At 42.4% G+C, this 21,238-nt stretch overlaps 1 protein-coding gene across 1 annotated transcript in view; it reads right to left on the reverse strand.

The window, feature by feature from the left end:
• REM1 (RRAD and GEM like GTPase 1) overlaps positions 1 to 21,238 on the reverse strand; it is a 46,460-nt gene that overhangs the window by 9,271 nt on the left and 15,951 nt on the right. The window contains exon 4 of the mRNA XM_082273052.1: positions 18,079 to 18,283. Coding sequence (XP_082129178.1) covers positions 18,079 to 18,283 — 205 coding nt within the window. The remainder of the gene's footprint in view (positions 1 to 18,078; positions 18,284 to 21,238) is intronic.

Consider the following 21,238-nt stretch of genomic DNA (forward strand, 5'->3'; position numbering starts at 1 on the left):
CAAAATGCAGTCTGGGGATGTGTGTTTTGTGAATGGTCAGTAGGAGTGGGGGCAAAGACACAATCTAATGCTGGGGTCTATGAGACCTCTGTAGCGCTTACACCCAAGCGGCCTGGATGTATATCTAGAGCTGTACTAATCCTGCCATGTGAACTAGTAGATTTGCCTAACATATAAGAAAGCCTGCATTAGGAGAGTTGCTTTTCAGGGAAAGGAAAGGCTGCAGCTCACAGTAGGGATCCGGTGCATCCCTGTTCACCGATTCAGGTGAGAATCAGGTTCAAAATTGCCTAAATTTGCACCTGAAACGGAGCCAAAGACGCACAGGACCCTTTTCCAGTGCGGACTGCGACTGTCCCAGAGCTGTGTGAACAGGCTCCATTGAAAGTCTGTCATGCGAATTGGATGCGGGGAAACTCGCATCAGTGTGAACCCAGCTTAAGGCTGGGTTCACACTAATGTGATTGCAGACATCGCAGTTTGTATAGCTGAAATCGCATTCGCACCAAAATGGGGAAGAACCCTTTTTCTTGGTCCGCACTGGAATCAGATCGCAAGAGGGCACACAGGAGTCTGGGCAGCATGGGGAAACCTATGGTGCACAGGGAGGGTGATTGGTGCGACAGAGGGGCTATTACTGGAATTGATCCCTTGTGTGGCTCTCTCTGCAGCAGCTGAAAGCAGGGCCATCTTACCGAATGGGCACGCTGTGCAGTTGCCCGGGGGCCCCACTTGCCCGGGGGGCCCCACCTGCCCAGCAACCCAGCCCCAGCCAAGCATTAATCCTGATTCCCGTGTGTATCCCGCCACCGAACTTAGCAGATGGCAAGTGCCTGTCGGCCCTGCGCTGCTCCCAGGCCACTTGGGCCGTGGAGGGGGAGCTCACAACCGCAGGAATGCCTGTCTGCCTCCACAGGAACAGGTACACACAGGACAGTCAAGTCTGACTCCTGTCCATGTGTGTATTCACCGGACCCAGCCGTCGAACTTTGAAGCGGTCATTAACATGGCACTGCTGTACCAATAAATATCGCCTTATCGATAATTTGCATATTTATTCTCGTGGGTGATTGTGTAGGCCGGGCCACAGTGCAATGTATTGCCCGGGGCCCTTTAATGCTCTTAAGATGCCCCCCCCCCCCTGCACTTACTGCACCGATCACCCTCCCTGTTCACATCTGATTTACCCTGCTGCCTGGGCCCCCATGCTGCCCCGGGCCCCAAACAGGAGGACCAGTGGTACCCCCTTATCCACAGCCCTGGGCATGGTAACCCAAATTTTTCATACCTCCTGCTCTACAAATTCCATATACGTGATACTGTAGGAATCAGTGATGTTCTGGTTTGGTATGTGTCACAGCCCCATGCTGTCTGCATCTATTCATATCGTATTCGTGTAAAGTGCCATAATGCATTGCTTCACTAACTGTTCACGTGTTCAGAAGCACTTAGGGATAGATCATGGAAAATAAAGAAAGTATAGAGGAGGTGGAGAAGTGTAATAATCTGCATAGTGCATCCGGAAAGTATTCACAGCGCTTCACTTTTTCCACATTTTGTCACCAGGTACATGGCGCTGCGGGAAGTGCAAATTTTGCGAATGGATCTACGAAAACCAATCATTATATCTACCTAATGGACAACTTCATTCTATAAAACATTATGTTGATTGTCAAACAATAGGCATAGTATATATTATGTTCTGCGACTGTGGCGCATACTATATAGGAAAAACAAAACGAAATTTCTGGCGCCGTATCAAGGATCATATAGGATACGGAAAAAATAATCTTTTGTCTACACCCATTGGAAGACATCTGGGGGTGTATCACAAAAATAATACAAAAGTAGTGAAATTCGCAGCCTTAGAACGTATATTGGAAAACCCGAGAGGGGGGGAATTTGATAAAATTATACTACAACGCGAAGCACGTTGGATTTATTTGTTAAAAGCTACAATAAGTCCAGGACTAAATGAGGCACTAAGTTTCAAACCTTTCCTTTGAGGGGCTTCTCTAGAAGGGCCCCCCTGAGGAAATAATAATAAACCCCCCCCCCCCCCCCCCCCCCCTCATATGCGGAATCCTTCTTCACAGATAAAATAAAATAAGCCCCCCAAAAAAACAACTTTTTTTTAAAATGATTTTTGGGGTGATAAGAGACATAATAATTATGATGTTATCCAATCTCTTTTATTTCCCTCTTTCTCCTTTCCTCTCATTGTTTTTTATTATACGATGTATTTGTAGCAATGATTTTCTCCTTGACTTCCTGTAAAGAGTCCTAGATACAAGCCATATCCATAATGTAAAAATACCTTTCAAAGAATATTAATTCAAATGTTGATATATGATGTATATGCAAGTTATAACTAAAAGTACTATAATACGCCTCAGAATAAACAAATATAAAATGTTCTCTCAATAGAGTGGATATATAGATTATAATATGCATTAAAAGTGCAAATGACATAATGATAATTTGACCCCTCTCTTTTATGCAGAAGCCGTTGTTATACTGGTCACAGCGATCTTATTTTGCATTCTGAGCCAGTAAGGACCTATCTGCCTTTAGTGACAGGGCGGCGATGACCCACCCTCTTACGAGGTTGTTGGTGAGCGCACGTCACTTCCGCAGATCTTTCCTGGCTTCATTGACGCTTCCGGCGGGTGTTCTTCCGCCGAGCGTCATGACCGGATGTAAACAAAGGACGCACTTCCGGTTGCGTCCTAAGGTAAGAGACAATGGCGGGAAAGTGACGCACTTCCGGTGCGCGGAGATAACAAACAAACACCAGATCACAATTCATTAGGTAATGATCAGGTATATATGTGACACATGCACACACCTAGGATATGGCGGGATACGAACAGGCTGATGGAGGCTCTTGGCGCAGTAAGTTTTTTGAGCTTTTTTAAAACTATCTACCTCAATCTTGGCAATATAGTCCAACTAATCTAGACATGCTCTTCTATTGAAATTGTCTTAGGTCGCCCCCTTTTGAACCAGATGATTATACCTTTTCTATCCCTGGGAACTATATTCACAAGCAATTTCAGCTGCAATATTCATAATACCATTGTTTTACACTGGAATATACTCTACTATGTAAGTAATAAAATATATGTATATATGAATATATACACCAACATAAGGGATTTAAATTGAGATATATACCCCCTTTTTGTGAATATAATCTACTATTATCTGATTACACCCTAGCGGATACACTACAAATCTGGGGGGAACTTTTCCATCTAACGTCACAAGACACCAATATCTACTGCTATAAGGGGACTGGGTCCCAATATGGTCTAAGATTAGACAGAAGGATACAAAGGTAAAATGAATTAATTTGGAGATATATTTATAAGTATAGAACCTTGTGGTTTTATGTTTTTGTCTCTCCATTTCTATTGAATGGATGAGATGGAAACAAATAAATATATACACTACTTCTTTTACTAGACCTTCATGTGATACAGCCAATAGCAGCCTCCATATCACTACTCTGATCCCGACCTGAATCCTCGATAGATTCCAGTGTGGGAATTTGAGGTAAATACAACATAAATCATTACTAATATTTGAGGATATTGAAATACCTTTTTGAGATTTATATGTTTTCCCCTTTGCCCCATATATATAGGTGGCCCATTCCACCAGTTTTTGGGCCTTTTTTTCTCCCTCTTCACTTCCCGCCTATTTTTACTACTCTATGATCAATATGATATACTGATACTGATGACCATGGATCACACGGTTTTTCTGCATTTTGAGAGGTGTGTTGTTTTGATTAACAAATTAATAAAAGATATAGGAATAAAATGTAACATAAAATGCTTTGTACTAATTGCATGTTTTCTGTTTCTACTAAAAGAGATAAAATTGTATATTAGCGTCTGAGGTCCAGAAGAAGCTAAGGCGAAACGCGTCGACCTCTTCAGACCACGATCCTAATACTCACAAAGTGTAACTACTACAATATCTGTGTATCTAATATTTTGACCTATAGATATGATGAATGTTCTTATTTCAAATAATATGTATGTCATTGTATAGTTTTGCTTCTCGAACTTTTGTTCTATTTTTTTTAAAAAAAACTTTGGTTAAATAAAAGAATATATGTTTTTTATACTTATGGTAGTCTTTTGCCTACTTAATATGTGCCTTTAAAGTCCACTAAACCTTTATCTCCCTGAGCAAACTTGTTTTGTATCATGGAGTTCCTTTTTCTCTAATTAATAGGATTATGGCACACAAGGGTCAGCTCAACCAAAAACCCCCCTCTTTTCTATAGTAGATATAGGGTGTTACCCACCCATTTTTTCAAGAGCTTTCCCACTTATTTCAACTCTGTCTCTTTTTTGACAAGAACGGAGAAGACCTTTGTTGTAAAAAAGATATATTGTGAAGAAATCTCAAAAAGTATATATATAGATATATACATATTCTATATATGCGTGTGTAAACTATATACACACGCATATATAATGGCGGACTATCTAGGCACATCTTGGGAAGGACTGATGCAAAAGGCACAAAAAGGTACTAAGGAGGAAGGCCTGAGTAATATAGACATCAATGACTTCTTTTTCAAACTAAAAAAATACTTGATCAAAAAATCAAACCTCCACTGGCACATCAAATATTTTGAGCGCTATAATGAGGAGGGATTAAACCCCATAGGCTTAAGAGTGCAGATCTTTCCAAACCTTAGAATAATATCACCTGAATTTAGACAAAACTGGGAAAATACCCTCAAATTATGTTCAAAACAGATGATTACCCAATTATTGGAACAATATAGGGCTGAAATGCTAGAGTTAAATGATGAAATTAAAACGATCTATTCCAAAAACCAGGATATTCGGTCACTCCCAGAATATTTGGTGCGCAATAATGCGCTCCAGACTTTCTTGGAGAAATATAATGGAGAGATTGTAGATAGAAAGGAACAAAAGTATCTCCGGGACAAACTAGCCTTTAACAACAACATAGCATATAGGTGGCCAGTAGGGGGTTTTAGACGGCCTAGGACGTTTAAACAAAACATAAGAAATAGAGATTTTGAAAAAGGAGGCCATGAATCTGACTCATCAAACACGTCTAATATGTCTCACAATTCACATTTTTCGCACGGTAACCACTGGAAATATCGACAGACACGTAAACGCTCAAAATCGGGTGATGGCAACACACAAGGCGGCGGTAAAAAACGCACTATTGAACATGCAAATAAAAAAGCTACACCTATTTCACAAAATGCACAAATTCCATCTACCTTAATGCACGTATTTCACGGGGATGGGTCAGTACGCCCCAAAACGATGTCCACTACACCCAATACACACAATCACACAGCCGAACCACTAGAGGATGATGGTTTTTTAGATCTAATGAACAGTCAATTGGATCTATCCAAACCACAAACAGATCTCACATTAAACCAAAGCACGATAGACAGATTCACAATCAAACTGAACCAACTACAGGCCTAGATATAATAAATATATCATCTTATGTCCTTACGAAAAATGAAAAGGAAGTTCTTTCCTTAGGTCTTACTTTCTGCCCAATTCAGGAGATGAACCTCTTTGAAATTGTCAAAGATCTAAACCTTTTTGGAAGGAAATTAACTTACAAATATTTATTTGATGAGGAAAGAAAAAAGAGGAAACAGGACCACATATTAAAAGAACAGTGGAAGGATTTCAAAGTAAGGGACTTCAGGGCTCTCAAAGACCTCATGGATCTCCTTGAGGAAAATGAGACCGCTGATTTGTCCTCACAAGCAAGTGGAATAGAACTCTCTAATATGAGAACATCTAATGACAATACAACAGAGACACCTACCCTAAGAGGAAAAGATTTGCCAATTCACAAAGTGAAAAAGAAATCAGAAAAATTCCCCTCTCTACAGACGAATCCCAATATTGCAGCATTCATAACGCAGGTGACAAAACAAATTGAGGCTATTCAGATACCAAAAAATAGTAAAAACAATCTTACCCAACAGCAAAAACAAGCCCTGTTGTCCCTGAGTACCAACGACAAAATTGTGGTGAAACCTGCCGACAAAGGCGGCAACATTGTCGTAATGGATGTGGAACAGTACAGAGACATGTGCTTAAATATTCTAAATAACAGGGAATGGTACAGGCTGATAGAATCAGAAATGATAAATACACTACAAAAAGATTTTGCTCAGTTACTCTTCAGAGCACAATTTGGAGGCCTTATAGATAAGGATACTTACCAGGCGATATATGTTAAAAATCCTAAAGTTCCAACTTTCTATGCGCTACCGAAAACGCATAAAAATTTAAGATCACCCCCGGGTAGACCGATAATATCAGGAATAGGATCATACACAGAGCCAACCAGCCAGTACATAGATTTAATTCTTAGAGAACATGTTACCTCTCTGCCATCATACATAAAAGATACTCCGGACCTTCTCAAACGTTTAGAAGGCCTAGTGGTACCACCGGGCACGGTCTTGGTGGCCGTTGATATCGAGGCCTTATATAGTAGCATACCGCATACCAGGGGTCTGTCTGTGATAGAGGAATTTCTGTATGAACGTCCCCTCAAACAGAGGGGCTATATTGATTTCATTCTGGAGGCCTTGGCCTTTATTTTGACAGGGAACGCCTTCGTCTTTGATCGCTCCCACTACCTCCAGGTGCAGGGGGTGGCGATGGGGACCTCCTGTGCCCCATCGTATGCCAACCTGTACCTGGGGGGGTGGGAGCGAACCCTCTTCTCAGACGAAGGCCTAGCCCAATTTTTTCCGCATGTCCTCCTCTGGCTCCGCTACATAGATGACGTGTTCATGTTGTGGTCGGGGCCGGAGGAGGACCTGCGGAAATTCCTCAAATCTTTAAACAATAACCAATTCAACTTGAAATTTACTAATCAATGGAGTCACAAATCTATTCCCTTTCTTGATATCACAATATCCATCACAGAAACAGGAAAAGTAGAGACAACTCTGTACCGTAAACCAACAGCTGGAAACACTGTGCTCCATGCACATAGCTTCCATCCAAAATCACTGGTACAAAGTATACCGTACTCGCAGTACCTGCGACTTCGACGAATATGCTCAAATGATGATCAGTTTCGTCTGGAAGCAAACAAACTTAGAAATAGGTTGCGAGCAAGGGGATATACAACCACAACATTACGAAAAGCGTATAACAGGGCATTCCAAAAAACGAGAGAGGAAACTCTCTTTTACAAAAAAGATAAAAATCAAGAGGGAAGGGTACGTATTATCACTCCATATCATCGTCAACATCACCTAGTTCGCAATATCCTACAGCAACATTGGTACCTGCTCAAAAATGATAGTATTTTAAGTAAATATGTGAACGATTACCCAGAGATTACTTTTAAAAAAGTTAAGTCAATCAGGGATAGAGTCATCAGAAGCCATTTTGATGATAAAAGAGATAAACCAGTCGAGGATATACCAGGTACATGGCGCTGCGGGAAGTGCAAATTTTGCGAATGGATCTACGAAAACCAATCATTATATCTACCTAATGGACAACTTCATTCTATAAAACATTATGTTGATTGTCAAACAATAGGCATAGTATATATTATGTTCTGCGACTGTGGCGCATACTATATAGGAAAAACAAAACGAAATTTCTGGCGCCGTATCAAGGATCATATAGGATACGGAAAAAATAATCTTTTGTCTACACCCATTGGAAGACATCTGGGGGTGTATCACAAAAATAATACAAAAGTAGTGAAATTCGCAGCCTTAGAACGTATATTGGAAAACCCGAGAGGGGGGGAATTTGATAAAATTATACTACAACGCGAAGCACGTTGGATTTATTTGTTAAAAGCTACAATAAGTCCAGGACTAAATGAGGCACTAAGTTTCAAACCTTTCCTTTGAGGGGCTTCTCTAGAAGGGCCCCCCTGAGGAAATAATAATAAACCCCCCCCCCCCCCCTCATATGCGGAATCCTTCTTCACAGATAAAATAAAATAAGCCCCCCAAAAAAACAACTTTTTTTTAAAATGATTTTTGGGGTGATAAGAGACATAATAATTATGATGTTATCCAATCTCTTTTATTTCCCTCTTTCTCCTTTCCTCTCATTGTTTTTTATTATACGATGTATTTGTAGCAATGATTTTCTCCTTGACTTCCTGTAAAGAGTCCTAGATACAAGCCATATCCATAATGTAAAAATACCTTTCAAAGAATATTAATTCAAATGTTGATATATGATGTATATGCAAGTTATAACTAAAAGTACTATAATACGCCTCAGAATAAACAAATATAAAATGTTCTCTCAATAGAGTGGATATATAGATTATAATATGCATTAAAAGTGCAAATGACATAATGATAATTTGACCCCTCTCTTTTATGCAGAAGCCGTTGTTATACTGGTCACAGCGATCTTATTTTGCATTCTGAGCCAGTAAGGACCTATCTGCCTTTAGTGACAGGGCGGCGATGACCCACCCTCTTACGAGGTTGTTGGTGAGCGCACGTCACTTCCGCAGATCTTTCCTGGCTTCATTGACGCTTCCGGCGGGTGTTCTTCCGCCGAGCGTCATGACCGGATGTAAACAAAGGACGCACTTCCGGTTGCGTCCTAAGGTAAGAGACAATGGCGGGAAAGTGACGCACTTCCGGTGCGCGGAGATAACAAACAAACACCAGATCACAATTCATTAGGTAATGATCAGGTATATATGTGACACATGCACACACCTAGGATATGGCGGGATACGAACAGGCTGATGGAGGCTCTTGGCGCAGTAAGTTTTTTGAGCTTTTTTAAAACTATCTACCTCAATCTTGGCAATATAGTCCAACTAATCTAGACATGCTCTTCTATTGAAATTGTCTTAGGTCGCCCCCTTTTGAACCAATTTCAGCTGCAATATTCATAATACCATTGTTTTACACTGGAATATACTCTACTATGTAAGTAATAAAATATATGTATATATGAATATATACACCAACATAAGGGATTTAAATTGAGATATATACCCCCTTTTTGTGAATATAATCTACTATTATCTGATTACACCCTAGCGGATACACTACAAATCTGGGGGGAACTTTTCCATCTAACGTCACAAGACACCAATATCTACTGCTATAAGGGGACTGGGTCCCAATATGGTCTAAGATTAGACAGAAGGATACAAAGGTAAAATGAATTAATTTGGAGATATATTTATAAGTATAGAACCTTGTGGTTTTATGTTTTTGTCTCTCCATTTCTATTGAATGGATGAGATGGAAACAAATAAATATATACACTACTTCTTTTACTAGACCTTCATGTGATACAGCCAATAGCAGCCTCCATATCACTACTCTGATCCCGACCTGAATCCTCGATAGATTCCAGTGTGGGAATTTGAGGTAAATACAACATAAATCATTACTAATATTTGAGGATATTGAAATACCTTTTTGAGATTTATATGTTTTCCCCTTTGCCCCATATATATAGGTGGCCCATTCCACCAGTTTTTGGGCCTTTTTTTCTCCCTCTTCACTTCCCGCCTATTTTTACTACTCTATGATCAATATGATATACTGATACTGATGACCATGGATCACACGGTTTTTCTGCATTTTGAGAGGTGTGTTGTTTTGATTAACAAATTAATAAAAGATATAGGAATAAAATGTAACATAAAATGCTTTGTACTAATTGCATGTTTTCTGTTTCTACTAAAAGAGATAAAATTGTATATTAGCGTCTGAGGTCCAGAAGAAGCTAAGGCGAAACGCGTCGACCTCTTCAGACCACGATCCTAATACTCACAAAGTGTAACTACTACAATATCTGTGTATCTAATATTTTGACCTATAGATATGATGAATGTTCTTATTTCAAATAATATGTATGTCATTGTATAGTTTTGCTTCTCGAACTTTTGTTCTATTTTTTTTAAAAAAAACTTTGGTTAAATAAAAGAATATATGTTTTTTATACTTATGGTAGTCTTTTGCCTACTTAATATGTGCCTTTAAAGTCCACTAAACCTTTATCTCCCTGAGCAAACTTGTTTTGTATCATGGAGTTCCTTTTTCTCTAATTAATAGGATTATGGCACACAAGGGTCAGCTCAACCAAAAACCCCCCTCTTTTCCTGCATTAGGAGAGTTGCTTTTCAGGGAAAGGAAAGGCTGCAGCTCACAGTAGGGATCCGGTGCATCCCTGTTCACCGATTCAGGTGAGAATCAGGTTCAAAATTGCCTAAATTTGCACCTGAAACGGAGCCAAAGACGCACAGGACCCTTTTCCAGTGCGGACTGCGACTGTCCCAGAGCTGTGTGAACAGGCTCCATTGAAAGTCTGTCATGCGAATTGGATGCGGGGAAACTCGCATCAGTGTGAACCCAGCTTAAGGCTGGGTTCACACTAATGTGATTGCAGACATCGCAGTTTGTATAGCTGAAATCGCATTCGCACCAAAATGGGGAAGAACCCTTTTTCTTGGTCCGCACTGGAATCAGATCGCAAGAGGGCACACAGGAGTCTGGGCAGCATGGGGAAACCTATGGTGCACAGGGAGGGTGATTGGTGCGACAGAGGGGCTATTACTGGAATTGATCCCTTGTGTGGCTCTCTCTGCAGCAGCTGAAAGCAGGGCCATCTTACCGAATGGGCACGCTGTGCAGTTGCCCGGGGGCCCCACTTGCCCGGGGGGCCCCACCTGCCCAGCAACCCAGCCCCAGCCAAGCATTAATCCTGATTCCCGTGTGTATCCCGCCACCGAACTTAGCAGATGGCAAGTGCCTGTCGGCCCTGCGCTGCTCCCAGGCCACTTGGGCCGTGGAGGGGGAGCTCACAACCGCAGGAATGCCTGTCTGCCTCCACAGGAACAGGTACACACAGGACAGTCAAGTCTGACTCCTGTCCATGTGTGTATTCACCGGACCCAGCCGTCGAACTTTGAAGCGGTCATTAACATGGCACTGCTGTACCAATAAATATCGCCTTATCGATAATTTGCATATTTATTCTCGTGGGTGATTGTGTAGGCCGGGCCACAGTGCAATGTATTGCCCGGGGCCCTTTAATGCTCTTAAGATGCCCCCCCCCCCCTGCACTTACTGCACCGATCACCCTCCCTGTTCACATCTGATTTACCCTGCTGCCTGGGCCCCCATGCTGCCCCGGGCCCCAAACAGGAGGACCAGTGGTACCCCCTTATCCACAGCCCTGGGCATGGTAACCCAAATTTTTCATACCTCCTGCTCTACAAATTCCATATACGTGATACTGTAGGAATCAGTGATGTTCTGGTTTGGTATGTGTCACAGCCCCATGCTGTCTGCATCTATTCATATCGTATTCGTGTAAAGTGCCATAATGCATTGCTTCACTAACTGTTCACGTGTTCAGAAGCACTTAGGGATAGATCATGGAAAATAAAGAAAGTATAGAGGAGGTGGAGAAGTGTAATAATCTGCATAGTGCATCCGGAAAGTATTCACAGCGCTTCACTTTTTCCACATTTTGTCACAGTCTTATTCCATAAAGGATTGAATTCATTCTTTTCCTCAAAATTCCACAAACAATATACCATAATGACAACGTGAAAGAAGTTTGTTTGAAATCTTTGCAAATTTATTAAAAATAAAAAAACAAAACAATCCCATGTACATAAGGCTACATTCACATGTGGGCACAGCGGATCACGGGCAGAATCACCGCGATTCTGCCCGCGATCCGGAATCATTGCAAATCGCGGGACGCCTGTGTGATGCCCGTGATTTGCAATGGCACCCCAAACGCTGTGCGATGTTGCCGCGATTTCCTCCTGCCGAATCCCGGTAACATCGGGCAAACAGAATCTGCCCAAAAAGGTACAGGAGCTTCTTTTGTGCGTCATGCATCCCGCGATTCTGTTTGCGCGATGTTACCGCGATTCGGCAGGCAGAAATCGCAGCAACATCGCACAGTGTTTGGGGTGTCATTGCAAATCACGGGCATCGCACAGGTGTCCCGCGATTTGCAATGATTCCGGATCTCGGACAGAATCACGGTGATTCTGCCCGCGATCCTCTACGCCCACATGTGAACGTAGCCTAAGTATTCACAGCCTTTGCTTAATACTTTGTTGAAGCACCGTTGGCACCAATTACAGCCTCAAGTCTTTTTGTGTATGACGCTACAAGCTTGGCACACCTATTTTTGTGTCGTTTCTTCCAGTCATCTTTGCAGGACCTCTCAAGATCCATCAGGTTGGATGGGGAGTGTCGGTGCACAGCCAGATTTCAGATCTCTCCAGAGATGTTCAATCGGGTTCAAGTCTAGGGCTCTGGCTGGGCCACTCCAGGACATTCACAGAGTTGTCCTGTAGCCATTCCTTTGTTATCTTGGCTGTGTGCTTAGAGTCGTTGTCCTGTTGGAAGATGAACCTTCACCCCAGTCTGAGGTCCAGAGCACTCTGGAGCAGGTTTTCATCAAGGATGTCTCTGTACATTGCTGCATTCATCTTTCACTTGATGACTAGTCTCCCAGTTCCTGCTGCTGAAAAACATCCCCACAGCATGAGGCTGACACCACCATGCTTCACTGTAGGGATGGTATTAGCCAGATGATGAGCGGTGCCTGATTTCCTCCAGACATGACGCTTGCCACTCAGGCCAAAGAGTTCAATCTTTGTTTCATCAGACCAGAGAATTTTGTTTCTCATGGTCTGAGAGTCCCTCAGGTGCCTCCAAACTCCAGACGGGCTGTCATGTGCCTTTTACTGAGGAGCGTCTTCCGTCTGACCACTCTACCATACAGGCCTAAATGGTGGAGTGCTGCAGAGATGGTTGTTCTTCTGGAAGGTTCTCCTCCCTCCACAGAGAAATTCTGGAGCTCTGTCAGAGTGACCATTGGGTTCTTGGTCACCTCCCTGACTAAGGCTCTTCTTCCCCAATCGCTCAGTTTGGCTGGACGCCTCGCCCTAGTAAGAGTCCTGTTGGTTCCAAACTTCTTCCATTTATGGATGATGGAGGCCACTGTGCTTTTTGGGACCTTCAATGCTGCAGAAATGTTTCTGTACCCATCCCCAGATCTGTGCCTCCATACAATCCAGTCTCGGAGGTCTACAGACAATTCCTTGGACTTCATGGCTTATTTGTGCTCTGACGTGCACTGTTAACTGTGGGACCTTATAAAGACAGGTGTGTGCCTTTCCAAATCACATCCAATCAACTGAATTTACCATACATGGACTCCAATCAAGTTGTAGAAACATCTTAAAGAGGTTGTAAACCCTCTCTTATAACTTGTACCTATTGGTAAGCCTTTAATACTTTAATAATAGCCTATAGGTACTGTAAATATCTTCTAAACCTGCACCGTTCATCGGCGCATGCGCTCTAAAGGAATGGCCACCCGTGCTGGCCAATCAGATGGCCGGGGGACGCGAACCAGAAAGCAGGACGGCCGAACATGTTGGCCATGTCACCGCTGAGCAGGCAGCATTTCGGGGGCTTCGTTCTAAGGTATTTCATAATGAGCTAGTATGCAATGCATGTCTTACAGGGTTTTTTTTTTGGGGGGGTTTACAACCTCTTTAAGGCTGATCAGTGGAAACAAGATGCACCTGAGCTCAATTTTGGGTGTCATGGCAAAGGCTTTGAATACTTATGTACATGTGATTTTTAAATTTTTTTTTATTTTTAATAAATTTGCAAAGATTTCACACAAACTTTTTTCACGTTGTCATTATGGGGTATTATATAAAAATAAATACTCGCGCTATGGTGAAAATAAAGTGAAAAGGGAATTATTAGCAGCAGCTGTGCACCAAGCGTTAATCACTTGTAAAAATGAAAAAAAAAAAAAAAAACTATATATATATACAGTGGGTACGGAAAGTATTCAGACCCCCTTAAATTTTTCACTCTTTGTTATATTGCAGCCATTTGCTAAAATCATTTAAGTTCATTCTTCTTCCTCATGAATGTACACATAGCTCCCCATACTGACAGAAAAACACAGAATTGTTGACATTGTTGCAGATTTATTAAAAAAGAAAAACTAAAATATCACATGGTCCTAAGTATGCAGACCCTTTGCTCAGTATTTAGTAGAAGCCCCCTTTTGATCTAATACAGCCAGGAGTCTTTTTGGGAAAGATGCAACAAGTCTTTCACACCTGGATTTGGGGATCCTCTGCCATTCCTCCTTGCAGATCCTCTCCAGTTCTGTCAGGTTGGATGGTAAACGTTGGTGGACAGACATTTTTAGGTCTCTCCAGAGATGCTCAATTGGGTTTAAGTCAGGGCTCTGGCTGGGCCATTCAAGAACAGTCATGGAGTTGTTGTGAAGCCACTCCTTCGTTATTTTAGCTGTGTGCTTAGGGTCATTGTCTTCTTGGAAGGTAAACCTTCGGCCCAGTCTGAGGTTTTTCTCCAGGATATCCCTGTACTTGGCCGCATTCATCTTTCCCTCGATTGCAACCAGTCGTCCTGTCCCTGCAGCTGAAAAACACCCCCACAGCATGATGCTGCCACCACCATGCTTGACTGTTGGGACTGTATTGGACAGGTGATGAGCAGTGCCTGGTTTTCTCCACACATACCGCTTAGAATTAAGGCCAAAAAGTTCTATTTTGGTCTCATCAGACCAGAGAATCTTATTTCTCACCATCTTGGAGTCCTTCAGGTGTTTTTTAGCAAACTCCATGGGGGTTTTCATGTGTCTTACACTGAGGAGAGGCTTCCGTCGGGCCACTCTGCCATAAAGCCCCGACTGGTGGAGGGCTGCAGTGATGGTTGACTTTCTACAACTTTCTCCCATCTCCTGACTGCATCTCTGGAGCTCAGCCACAGTGATCTTTGGGTTCTTCTTTACCTCTCTCACCAAGGCTCTTCTCCCCCGATAGCTCAGTTTGGCCGGATGGCCAGCTCTAGGAAGGGTTCTGGTCATCCCAAACGTCTTCCACTTGAGGATTATGGAGGCCACTGTGCTCTTAGGAACCTTAAGTGCAGCAGAAATCTTTTTGTAACCTTGGCCAGATCTGTGCCTTGCCACAATTCTGTCTCTGAGCTCTTCAGGCAGTTCCTTTGACCTCATGATTCTCATTTGCTCTGACATGCATTGTGATCTGGAAGGTCTTATATAGACAGGTGTGTGGCTTTCCTAATCAAGTCCAATCAGTATAATTAAACACAGCTGGACTCAAATGAAGGTGTAGAACCATCTCAAGGATGATCAGAAGAAATGGAAAGCACCTGAGTTAAATATATGAGTGTCACAGCAAAGGGTCTGAATACTTAGGACCATGTGATATTTCAGTTTTTCTTTTTTAATAAATCTGCAACAATGTCAACAATTCTGTGTTTTTCTGTCAGTATGGGGTGCTATGTGTACATTCATGAGGAAGAAGAATGAACCTAAATGAATTTAGCAAATGGCTGCAATATAACAAAGAGTGAAAAATTTAAGGGGGTCTGAATACTTTTCGTACCCACTGTATATATATATATGACCGCGCTAGCATCATATAGACATATATATATATATATATATATATATATATAAGAGAAAAAAAAGTGATATAATCAATATCAAGTGCTCTTGTGCTCCAATTTTCTTAAAAGTCCTGAAGTGCTCCACATATATTCATTCTGTGATGTGACACACACACCCTTTTGTGTCCCCTACTTACTAGAAACAATGGACCCCCCAGTCTATTAGTCTGGGAGCAGGCTTGATTAAAATAAGACGGATGGGTCACAATTAACTGATCAAGAACTCCCCAGTAGCCTCTAAGATGTTCCAGTGATTCTCAAGTGCGGAACAAAAAGAAGGAGCGAATAGTGAAGTACCGTAGGGTTGCAGTTTAATAGCGCAATAAAAACATTCTTACAAAATGGTAGTAATAAAACAGCATGTAAACAGCAATATGCTTCCGCGAACGCCGTAACCACCATGTGTCCCATGACAACTGGAAGGGACATCGTTACAACTCTATACCAGAAATTACGTCAACGCGTTTTGCCCTCCTACATGGCGTCATCAAGGTCTATATGAATATATGTGGAGCACTTTAGCACTTTTAAGAATATTGGAGCACTTTAGCACTGTACATTGATTATACCACTTTATCTGGACTTTTATATATATGTTTTTATGAGGCTAGTGCTGTTTTATTTTATATATATATATATATACTAACAAAATTATAACCGCAACACTTGTTGTTGCCCCCATTTTTCATGAGCTAAACTCAAACATCTAAGAAAACTCAGATTCATCCGTGAAGAGAACACCTCTCCAAAGTGCCAGACACCATATGTGAGCATTTGCCCACTCAAGTTGGTTAGGACGATGAACTGCAGTCAGGTGGAGACCCCGATGAGGATGACGAGCATGCAGATGAGCTTCCCTGAGACGGTTTCTGACAGTTTGTGCAGAAATTCTTTGGTTATGCAAACCGATTGTTGCAGCAGCTGTCCGGGTGGCTGGTCTCAGACGATCTTGGAGGTGAAGATGCTGGATGTGGAGGTCCTGGGCTGGTGTGGTTACATGTGGTCTGCGGTTGTGAGGCCGGTTGGATGTACTGCCAAATTCTCTGAAACGCCTTTAGAGACGACTTATGGTAAAGAAATGAACATTCAATTCACGGGCAACAGCTCTGGTGGACATTCCTGCAGTCAGCATGCCAATTGCACGCTCCCTCAAAACTTGGGACATCTGTGGCACTGTGCTGTGTGATAAAACTGCACATTTTAGAGTGGCCTTTTATTGTGGCCAGCCTAAAGCACACCTGTGCAATAATCATGCTGTCTAATCGTCATCTTGATATGCCACACCTGTGAGGTGGATGGATTATCTCTGCAAAGGAGAAGCGCTCACTAACGCCTCGTAGACACGATCAGAGAATCGGACGACTTGTTGCATGATACTAGTATCTAATTCTACAATGCGTACTAAACGTATGATTTTTTTCGCACGATTCTGGAAAAGCTTCCTGGTTGCATAGCTACGTATCCGATAATGCAAAAAAAAAAAAAAAAAAAAAAAAAAAATGGCAGCCAGGCTTTTTCCGGGTTATCTTCACGTTTCTGATCTGGTCTTTGTTTTTTGGATTTTTAGCGAACACATATACTTATTAAACGATTGTCGTTCGCTAGGCTATCGTACGACAAAAGTTTCCATGTTTGTCCCTTCAGATTTTGTTGGACGAAATGTTGTGATTGGGTGTCGAAAGCTGTGTACTAGCAATCAGATTATTGTGCGATTAATTCGAAAGCAATTTTTTTGTCTCATTATTCGATTGTGTGTACGAGGCATTACACAGATTTAGACAAATTTGTGAACAATATTTGAGAGAAATATGCCTTTTGTGTACATAGAAAAAGTCTTAGATCTTTGAGTTCAGCTCATGAAAAATGGGGACAAAAACAAGTGTTGCGTTTATATTTTGGTCAGTATATATATATATATATATATATATATATATATTTTTTTTTTTTTTTTTTTTCCATTATGGGGTATTGTATGAAAAATGGGGACAAAAACAAAAGTGCTGCATTTATATTTTGGTCAGTGTGTGTATATATATATATATATATATATTTTTTTTTTTTTTTTTTTCCCCATTATGGGGTATTGTTTGTAGAATTTTGAGGAAAAAAAAAAAAGAATTTAATCAATTTTGGAACAGTGGTTGTAACATAACAAAATGTGGAAAAAGGGAAGCGCTGTGAATACTTTCCAGATGCACTGTACATAAACAATAATTAAGAAAAAGAGATAATCAAAAATGACAAGATTTTTTTGGAAACAGAAATTCGTAAAAATATATCCTTAGTTTGCTTTTGTTTTTTATGCAAAGTTGTCCCTGAAGCATTATGCAGGTGAAAATGGTGATCAGGGGTGCCCAGTTTAATTTTAATCACTCAGGGGCATTTCTTTACGCAGCTCTGCAGATGTCATGAGCTGGCAGAGGAGTGAGGGACGGAGTTTGGCAATGGCTGACTACTACTGGGCAGGCACGGTTTTGGTCTGCTGCCATATCTCCAGCAGGTCTCCCTTCCTCTTCATCACTCACCTTCTACAGATACTTCCCGGCTGCGGACGAGGTCTGTCTTATTCCCGACTAGGATGATTGGAATGTTTTCATACTGACGTGTCCGTCTCAGCTGGATCCGTAATTCCGAGGCGCTTTCGAAGCTGGAGCGGTCGGTGACCGAGTAGACGATGATGTAAGCGTGACCTACACACATGGCAGCGCTGTCACATCCCCCTTCAGATTTCTAAAAATAAGGAGGAAAAAAGAAAGTTAACGCTGGCTGAGAAGGCGTAGTGTGATACATTGTGTCATAGAAATGGTTGTGGTGTGACTGGCAACTCCGCCAGTACTTGTGATGGGTGCATCAGGCGCATTCCCACGCGCATGAGCACTGGCAGAAGATTGGCGAATGGGCGTATGCTGGTTCGCCACGCATTACACCATAGAAGCGTCCATTTGCTGGCCTATATAAGACTTCTGCTCAGCCCATCAAGTTGCTGGATTGTCTTCAGCTTTCCCTGTGTCCTGAGAATTCGCTACCTTCTTTGGATTTCCAGTTGTGACCCGGCTTGTTCCTGACCTGTCTGCTCTCCTCTCCTGGTTTGACCCTTGGCTTCGTCTCACCTTCCTTGCTCCAGTTTTGGCTCTTCAATATTTGGCCCACAGACTTGCTATCTATCTGCCTGCCCACCGATACTTGACCTTGGCTTGCTTAACAGACTTTGCCTATGCCTTCTTCCTGCCCTCTTGTTGTGACCTTGGCTAAGTTCCTGTTGCCACTACCTGCCTGAGCCCCTGGACTGCTTCACCGTGTTTGACCCTCTGCTAGTCTCTTCACCTGCTGCCTGGTTGCCCAGTTGTCAAGTCCATCTGAAGACTCCAAGAGGACTACTGCCCAGCATCCTTCTGGAGACCACCGGTCTACTCCTGGGACCCTGTTGGCAACCAGTGCTTCTGTGGGCGCTACATCTTCTGTTCCAACCTCAGGGGTGTACCGCACTCAGCCGCAAGGGGAGCCCTCTCTTCATCTCGGCCTCGGATAAGGTACATGATACATTGTTACACTGTTTACCTTGTTCGTACATTGAGAGCCGGTGTTCTAAAATTTTGTCGGACCCGTGAAAATTCCGGGCCTCGTCACTTCCGGGGACGCTACGTCATAACCCAGCTGGTGCGAGCCCCGGTTGCGCATGCGCACAAGACAGTTTTCAAGGTCCGATGAAATTCTAAGACTTAGGGAATAGCTGACTCAGAGGAGGAGGGGCTGAGGTGGGACGCAAACACCGCTGCGGGAACATTTTAAAACACGTGAGGCGGAAAGGAAGTGAATATATACTTCCTTCCCCCTCCTCTAAGTCAGCTCTGCAACGTGTTTTAAAATTTTCCCGCGGCGGTGTTTGCGTCCCACCTCAGCCCCTCCTCCTCTGAGTCAGCTGTTCGATAAGTCTTAGAATTTCATCGGACCTTGAAAACTGTCTTGTGCGCATGCGCACCAGGGCTCGCACCAGCTGGGTTAAGACGTAGCGTCACCGGAAGTGACGAGGTCCGGGAATTTTCACGGGTCCGACAAAATTTTAAGCAAAAATAAACAAAGTGAAAAGTGAAGGTGTTTTTATATTTTATTTATTTATTTTTGCTCTTTTGAAGTAGAGGCATCTACCTATGTTATTTTAGTCTTAGCGCGAGAGATTTGCATTATCTCTTGTTTGTACATTATTGAAATGTCACAAAATGACATTTCATTCAGCTCTATACACCGCAGCGTTTGCGTTGTGATGTAGTGCATCGCAATGCGCCATAATACATAAAAATGTAACCTGTCATCCATTTTTTTTTTTTAGCGCATGTCAACGCAGCACAGCTGTGTGAGCTGAGACAACAGAACATAAGGCGAATTGCCTTGTCTATGTTTTGGGACTACGTGCACAAATTTGGGAGATTACCGGAGTGAAAACCCCCCAGTACCCTACAATGACGGCCACAAAAAAGGAGACATGTTGAATAAAATCATAACATTTTTATTATTAGACCAGTTTAAAATATTTCGAAAAAAAAGTTGTAACATTCCAGCAGGGGAAAAGATATCATACAAAAAATATATACATAATAAAATCAATATATAAATAATACAATCCATACAGTGGTATTATATGGGGTTGTCTGCAGGGCTGCTGTTAGAAATCATGGGGGCCCCATATAGCCTACCTGGCAGGCACCCCCGAATATATCAAGACAATTCTTTCACTAAAAATACACTAAAATCATTATTAGCGGACACAAACATAACAGAGAAACTGTGTGAATTAGCCGTTTTTAATTGTTTTTTAAATTTTTATTTTAAAAATGTAGAACTTTTTTTTTTAAATGTTAAAAATGTTTACAATTATTTTATTTTACAATTTTTAAAAAATTGTACAGGACAGGGAAGCTATCAGCGATGCGGTGGTGGTGTTACATTGAAAGGGGGGCACATGGAAGCGGGGGTCAGAAGCAGACAGAACAGGGACGGTGATCGGTGTCAGAGAAGCAATTACGGGAATGATGCCCTGTGTCTGTGTCTCTTCCGGCAGCAGGTGAAAGTTGGCAGGAGGGGGAGAAACTGGCTTTCAGCTGCTGCATAGAGCCACACAGGGCTTCATTCTGTAGCTTAGCCTCTGCTCCGACCGCACGGTTCCCCGTGCTGTTAGGGCCCCCCCTTGTGCCCGGACACCCTACAGGAGGACTGGTGGCCCCCCCTACCGTATCAGCGGCCCTGGTTGTCTATGCAGTCTGTCTGTGTGGTCAACGTTTCGCCACTAACTTGGCTTTTAAAGAGGTTGTAAATCCACTCTTATAACGTGTACCTATAGGTAAACCTTTAATAAGGCTTACCTATAAGTAATGTAAATATCTGCTAAACTTGCACCGTTTAGGAGATATTTACTTTTAATGCAGCCGATGAGGTCATCGGCAGATGCGCTCTAAAGGAACGGCCACCCATGCCATTCCTTCAGAGCCCTTTGCCGCGAATGCGCGGGTGTGATGTCATCGCCTCCAGCCAATCAGATGGCCGGAGGACACGAACCAGAAAGCAGGACGGCCATGTCACTGCTGAGCGGGCGGCATTTCGGGGGCTTCGTTCTAAGGTATTTCATAATGAACTAGTTTGCGATGCATGTCTTACAGGGGTTTTTATTTTTAATTTTTTTTTTGGGGGGGG

This window comes from Pelophylax lessonae, assembly GCF_965119305.1.
Source record: "Pelophylax lessonae genome assembly, chromosome: 11".
In the NCBI taxonomy this organism is placed as follows: domain Eukaryota; kingdom Metazoa; phylum Chordata; class Amphibia; order Anura; family Ranidae; genus Pelophylax; species Pelophylax lessonae.